At 34.8% G+C, this 7,649-nt stretch overlaps 1 protein-coding gene across 1 annotated transcript in view; it reads left to right on the top strand.

The window, feature by feature from the left end:
* Positions 1-7,649, top strand: part of elmo3 (engulfment and cell motility 3) — a 178,787-nt gene that overhangs the window by 134,585 nt on the left and 36,553 nt on the right. The window contains exons 12-13 of the mRNA XM_028809711.2: positions 111-233; positions 6,054-6,158. Of these exons, the coding sequence (XP_028665544.1) occupies positions 111-233; positions 6,054-6,158 (228 nt within the window). The remainder of the gene's footprint in view (positions 1-110; positions 234-6,053; positions 6,159-7,649) is intronic.

Below are 7,649 nucleotides of genomic sequence, written 5' to 3'. Positions count from 1 at the left end.
AACCCTATGTTCGGGAACTACCAGGTTTACTAGTTAGTTACTGTGTTGAGTATGGTTACGCACTAAACTGAACTGTTAATCTTTTCCTATTTTTGGTTTACCTTCTTCAGGAGCAACGGGAAATTCTCCATACATTGAGGCAAGTTGCCTTTGAGTCAGATGGAGAAGCCAATTTGTCTAATGAGAGACGACGTTCCCTCTGTGCTAAAGAGTTCAAGAAGCTGGGGTTCTCGGTGAGTAGCTATAGTATTTTTCACTGTTAATGCTGAAATTAGGGAAAAAAAGTTGGATTTAAGCTATCATTAGTTGAATATTCTGGCTCTTTACGAGATGATGGGAGGAACATAAATACTCCTCTTCACATTTTTCTTATGTAGTATATCACATTAACTTCTGCCGTCTTGTCATTTCCTGTTTCTAAAATTCTCTGGAAGCTATAATAATAATAATAATAATAATAATGAATTTTATTTATAGGGCACTTTACATTAGCAGTAAATCTCAAAGTGCTTCATAAAAGGTTTAAACAAAGGCAAAGCAAGATAAAAACAGAGATAAAACAACAATAATTGTAGCATTCTTGTTAATAAGCTTTCCTAAATAGAAAAGTCTTTAGCTGTTTTTTAAAACAGCCCACAATCTGCTGTGTTCTTAGGCTCTCTGGTAGGGCATTCCAGAGCCGTGGAGCAGCGGCTGCAAAGACTCGGTCACCCATTGTATGAAGTTTGGTCACATGGGGGTGAAGGCGGTAGGTATTTGCAAAACGAAGGTTTCTTGCAATGGATTGTAGTATAAGGAGTTCCTTGAGATATTGTGGAGCATTTCCATGGATACACTGGTGAGTAAACAAGCAGAGTTTGTATTCGATACGGAGATGCATAGGGAGCCAGTGAAGTGACCGAAGGATTGGTGAAATGTGTTCATATTTCTGCACCCTCATCAGGATTCTTGCAGCACTATTTTGAATTTGTTGTAGCTTTTGAAGGCTCTTGTTGGGTATCCCAATGAGGAGTGAATTACAATAGTCCTGTCTGGATGAGGCAAAGGCATGAACCAGCTTTTCAGCATCACAGAGGGAGAGGCAGGGACGGAGTTTGGCTATGTTTCGGAGATGAAGGAATGCAATTTTACAAAGGTGATGGACATATGTCCAGCTTACCTCTGGAGCATGAAATGAAGAATTATATAATGCATTCTTCTAAATTACCTATAAATCCTGCAGGGTACTATGTGAAACATTCAAAGCGCATGCAAAATTCAGGTAGAATCTGATTAGCCAAAGCGATTCAGCTCACAGAGATGGTTTATAACACACTCATGTTGAGTACTATCCAAACTAGACACAGTTGTACAAGGAATAGGGAAAACTATAAACAACTACCATGCATACCCCAGAACATACCTTTAGACGATATTACTGTTAAGGCACACAAGGATTAATTCTGGAATGCCATAGTAACAAAACCAGTTGAAAAGAGAAGGAGGGGCTTTAAGGAATTTCCAAACAGAAGGCAGAATGGTAGTTTACATACAATTAAAATAATAATCATTATTATTATTCATTTTATTTAAAGGAGCCTTTCATGGCACTCAAGTACACCTTACAATAAGTAAAAAAAAAAAGTATAATGGAAACAATTAAAAAAATATGAAAATATGGTCATAAAGTACAAAAAACGTACAGTGAAAAAACAAAATCAGAGGAACAGAAACATTTGAATAGATACGTTTTAAGTCTAGATTTAAAGTTGGGAAGTGAGTCAATGCTGCAGATATCTTGAGAGAGGGAGTTCCAAAGACAAAGAGCAACAAAGCTAAAGGATCTATACTCCATGGTAGATAAATGAGCAGAAGACATAACAAGGAGATTTAATTAAGAAGATCTAAGAGTATGAGCAGGCGTATTAATGTGTAACAGATCAGAGAGATATAGACGTGCTAGATTATGAAGTGAGAGGTGCCATATGTAATGATGCAACTGTGGTAAAGGTTCCAGAAAACAAGAGGCAGGAATTGAGCTGAAGAATGAAAAATAAAAGAATTCAGTTCTTGTGTATGTAACAAACATAAAAGTAGGAAAGGAAGATTGTAAATTGCTTTTAAAATGTTGAAGGATACATGATGATTGCTTTAAATCACATCTAAAACACCTGGAGCAAGTCATATTTTGAGTGAAGCACAGTTGATTTGATAGAAAACTGCTCCAACTTATTATTTACAGTATAAAACATCTCAAGAAAAAAATATACTTCCTGTATACAAACAGGTTGATCCATTACAGTCTAATTATTTAACAAGGAAGGTTTAGATGCATCCAGCTAAAATACTGTAGCTGAATGAGTACTAGAGAAAGAAATTTAGAATTAGACTGTTTTCAGTCTCTGAAAAGGAACAGTGGCCAGGAATATTTGTAAGGCAAATGCAAAAAAAAGCACTAGGCAATGTGAATAAAGCTTCACTGCTTATTTATAGGTCTTGAGAAATTGTTGACACGATCTGTTAGAGGTAAAGAGTGGACATTGGAAATTTCTAATAATTTATGATTGATAATCCTATTGCGGTATCTGAATGGTATTATTTAATCCACTCCTGTAAAGGTTACATTCCACCACAGTAACCTTTTTATCCCTTGATTTCTTCTCATTTCCGTATTAGTGAGAAGGTGCTACAATTCCCCTAACCCAATTACAAACACCTTTGATTTTTCTGAGCAAATGTGTTCATAGCTATGATGTTTGTGGGATCTTTGTTTGTGATAAGGTCTCTGGGGATAGATAAAAATGATTTGAAGAATAAAATAAAAGTATTGGAATGGTTAAATGAATACCTGCGGCTGGAAATTAACAGAACAATAGCAGTCCTTTAATATTTAGGGTTAGAATGCAGATGGCAGAAAACTACAGTACATAACAAAAATATGTTTGACAAACAGGGAGGAGACTATTCAGCAATTTAGTTAACTGATTGCTAATTTGTCTCAGTGTCTTAATTGTCAAGATATTTTTTATCAGCAAGCTTTTGTTTCATCTACATGATTGAGTTTTTTTTCCCATTACTCTTGGTATAAAGAACTTCTTGGCGTCTGTTCGAAATGCATTTCTTCTTAATTTTCAGCAGTGTTTTTCAGTATGTGATTCAGTGTTTTACTCAAACGTTCTTTTAAATCAACTTTAATTGGAGCTTAAAAAAAAAGCTTAAGAGGTTTAATTCACTTAGCTTGTCAGGGTAAGCCATGCCTTTCACTCCTGGTATACACTTAGTCTTTGTTCTCATGGTGTTTCAGAAATGCTGCAGTTGTGGCATTATGTACTTGAGCATAGCATCCCATGATTTATACTTTATTGTCTTTCTTTAGTCAATAATATTATATAGTCATATAATAATAATAATAATAATTATAATAATATTATATAATATAATTGTAATAATTATAATATTATATAGTCATATTAGATAGATAGATAGATAAAGTATCTATCTATCTATCTATCTATCTATCTATCTATCTATCTATCTATCTATCTATCTATCTATCTAATATGACGTACAGATAATAGGTGTTATGATCAATACTACTTCCAAAGAATACAAAGTGGATCCTATATAGGGCTAGCGTTCTTTATCTGATTGTTGAGTTAGCTGTTACCCCTAGTGTCATTGCCCCAGCAGAGTGCTGCGTTTGGTAAAATAGAGTGATCTGAAATATTGATAACAGATTCCTGTATACTCTTGACAACCTCACACTTTGATCCTTCTAGAAAGTGTATCAGTATTAGCAGTCTTGTCCAACCAGTACAACGCACGGTGGCGCAGTGGTAGCGCTGCTGCCTTGCAGTTAGGAGACTCTGGTTCACTTCCCGGGTCCTCCCTGCTTGGAGAGCGCTTTGAGTTGTAAGAAAAGCGCTATATAAATGTAAAGAATTATTAATTATTATTAACGCACACATCCCAAGGGGCTTGTAGTTTTTCATCAAATCTACATCCTCTTCATCAGTAGTGACAGAAGACGAAGTCTCTTTGAATCTCTTGAAATCCACCAGTACCTCCTTTGTCTTTCCACTTTTAAGCTGCTTCTGGTTTTCTTTGCAACTCTCAACAACATCCTCCACTAAGTTTGCCCTGCCTTAATACACTTCACTGTTGTTGTGTCATCAAAAATTTTGAACAGATGACACAACTCACTGTTGTGGTTAAAGTTTAAAGTATTCGGAATAAACAATAAGGGGGACCAGTACTTTGCCTTTGGGGTGCCTATACTGCATTTAAACATTTCTTACTCACTGCCCTGTAACCAGGCATCCTCTGGTGTGCCATTCACAGAGTCTATAATCCAGAGTGCCTTGGATGCATCTGCCTGTATCAACAATATCTCCTTCCTCAGCAACCATGCTGCAAGGTGTTAGATGAACTGAAGAAATAAAAATGTAATATTGTCACAGTGTTTCCTGCTGTGTACAAATCGGAGTAAATTCATTTCTGTTGTATCTCATGTTTATAATATTTTTATTGCCTTTGTGCAGCAGTTTTCACATCAATACATTAAGCTGCATTTTTCCAAGTGTTTAAGCAGTTTTTAACATTTTCCAGATGTTTTTGATTTTTTTTTTTTTTTTGCAGTTTCCTCAATATCTGTTGCCCCTCCAGTTTTGTTGTCCTCAATGAATTTCAGGGATAATTTTTGTTTCTGCCGCCTAATTTTATTTTAACGAGAAAGTGTTTGGTTAGTCATTATTAGGAAAAATTCACATTTACAGTGGTACACCTGTAAAGTCACAGCATTTTATAAAACAACCTCCTCAAACTGCAAAAGACAGCAGCAATAGCTGAATGCTCAGATTGAATATTATTTGATCCAAGCTATTGTTTTTGTTGACAATTGGGTACAACTGTTAGGAAACTGAGGAAATAGGCATCTTTACAGACTTCTTTCACTTTCTTCCTATGTTCACTTTGGGCCAGCTACTTGACGACATCTGGAATCAAATTGGATTAATCCATAGAAGTTCTCCTTACTGGACTAGAACACAATTATTTCATGACCTTAAGCAAGGATAGCCATTGTTGAAGAGGCTGCTCAGCAGCACATGTGTTATAAAAACTAAAAGTTTTTTAGTTTTTAAATAAAACATAAACAAGCAAACGTGAGGACAGGACATAGTGCCATTTTACACTGGAACATGGCAACTTTTTATCTACAGCTGTTCATTGTAAAAACACTATGCTTTTCCTTCTTGATGCAATAAATATGCCAGTTAGATACATAGCAAAGCAGCAAAACCATCACTGCTGTCTTAACTCATGGTGCGCACAATGCTTGGGAGCAATATTCACAAACTCAAATATGGTAAAGTGGCAACCATTTAATATGTAGTAATTCTTAATGTTATGCATCAAGCTTGTAAACACTTAACACATATAATTTTTATTGTTAATGCGTGCAGACGAGGTCTGCCTGTACATATCACATTAGCAGGTGTCCATGGTAAAATGACTGTGCTACAGCAGTACAAGTTAGACAAGCCGGTTAGTTCTATTTATTACTTAATAACAAAATTTAGCTCCAATGCCTGGATTGTTTGAGCTGCTCCTTTTTCAGCTTGACACTAATGCTAAATTTAATTCACAAATTAAAGTGTTTTTCCATTTATTTATTTTTTTTTGTGTTTTTGGTATACAACTCTTATGTGGTAAAGACCTTCTTAGATACATGGATGCTCAGTGTACAAGCCAAAAGTGGGCCTCTCTTTGCACAAATTCTTCAGTTTAACAGTAACAAATTTGTTTAGAAGATATAAATTCTCAGTTTGAATTGTCAGCTTAACACTTCTAATTGACATTTTTTTAAATTGGTGACATTTGATTGTTTCAGCTTGTCTTTTTTATATTCCTTTTATTAAAAAACATGATTAGAACTTATCATAAAATTACTAATCAGGACACTTCTACTTTTCAGTACACTTGCTGCTGTAAGGAATATTTTTTGGATAACGACCACTTGTATGAATGTTTGTACAAACAAAAACTGTAAGACTGTTTTCTTTTTTTCTGTTCAGAACAACACTAACCCTGGTCAAGATCTGAATCGCACTCCACCCGGACTTTTGGCTCTAAGCACCATGGCTTACTTCTCTTCACGCTATCCTGATGCCTACAGCCGGGTAAGGAATTTGCTGAGTTTTTAATCTCATTGTGTTATTGTGGGCTTGAAATAGAAAGTAATCTATGTTGAAATAAAGACTGTGTGGCAAGTTAAATCAGTATTCATTACTGAAAGTGGAGTGCGTTTATGACATCTGAAGTATTGTTGTAAAGGATATCATTAGCAAGTAGTGCAGTTATATATATCACCCTTAGTTATTGTGGCATGGAGTATTTTCTCAATCCTTATTACACTTTATCCTCTAAATTCCTTAAAGTATATTCATGTATGATGTAAATGGAAGCATTGTGAAAAGATGAAACATGCCTGTTCTGGGTTAATAATAATGTAATTTAGCAGCAATCTTGTTTTTTCTAATTCAGCTACATTTAAAATTACATTAGCAATATTTAAAACCATCTGTTGGCACTTCACTGCTTCAGAGTTTTTCAGTACATTGTAGGATATACTTTGTTCATACTACTATGCCATTCTTTTCTAAAAGATTACAGTGCATCTTACTGTATTTAATTGGTTACAAGATTTTTTATATGATCAAATATTATAACATGGAATAGTGTGATTAAGCTGATGTATTTGTTGTTCAAATGTTTAATTTATTTGTATTAGTGTGACACCCTTAGTTATTCTTTGCAAGATGGTCATAAGCTTTACGGACTGATTTCATACACTTCCAAAGCTTACTAAAACAAGTTCACCTTTGAATAAAGGAGCTTTGGTTGTTACGTGCCTAAAAGATTTATCGAGTACAAGATGCCACATAGAATGCAAGGCCAGACACTTTTGGAGTATGTTAAATTAACTATATAGTTGTGCTACCTGTCTAAGACAGGTTGAAATCTAAGTAATCAAACATAGATGTTTGCAGTGCACCATTAGAAAATAATTTGGTAATGCATGTAATATTACATTGCAATTGTCATTCCAACAAGTGGCACATTACAATCATTTGTTGTATTAAAAAGCATTACTACATATGTTTGTGACACACCTTCTGTTGGAATGACAAATGCAATGCATGTGTCTGTTATATACTATTTGGTATGGGATTCATTAAGTAGTGTTCATGTTTATGATGCACCACCTGTTGGAATGACAAACAATGTACATTTTTACTACAAATGTCTGTGATGTGGCATCTGTTGGAATGACAGCAACTGGACGAATACACAGCCCCACAGACATTTGTTCTTTGATTAAGGTGGATGAATGATCCACACCACCTGTACAGTAATGTCGGTTGTCTTTTAAACTGCGCCAATGACACTTTCTATTAGGAATGTTGTTAAATTGGTCACTGAAAAAACAATAAAAAAGAACACTGCATCAATTTAAGTTACTTTAATCAATGTGTATATAGTTCAAATGATTACATTAGATAAACTTTATTAAATCAAACTGCTATCTGAACTATAAGTAGAACTCATCTTATAAAGAAATTAAATATTTTCTATGTGCTGTTCTCTGTCTTGCAATCACATCAGCTTGT

The sequence above is a fragment of the Erpetoichthys calabaricus genome, chromosome 9 (assembly GCF_900747795.2).
Source record: "Erpetoichthys calabaricus chromosome 9, fErpCal1.3, whole genome shotgun sequence".
NCBI classification, from domain to species: Eukaryota; Metazoa; Chordata; class Cladistia; order Polypteriformes; family Polypteridae; genus Erpetoichthys; species Erpetoichthys calabaricus.
This window is presented reverse-complemented; position numbering and strand designations above follow the sequence as displayed.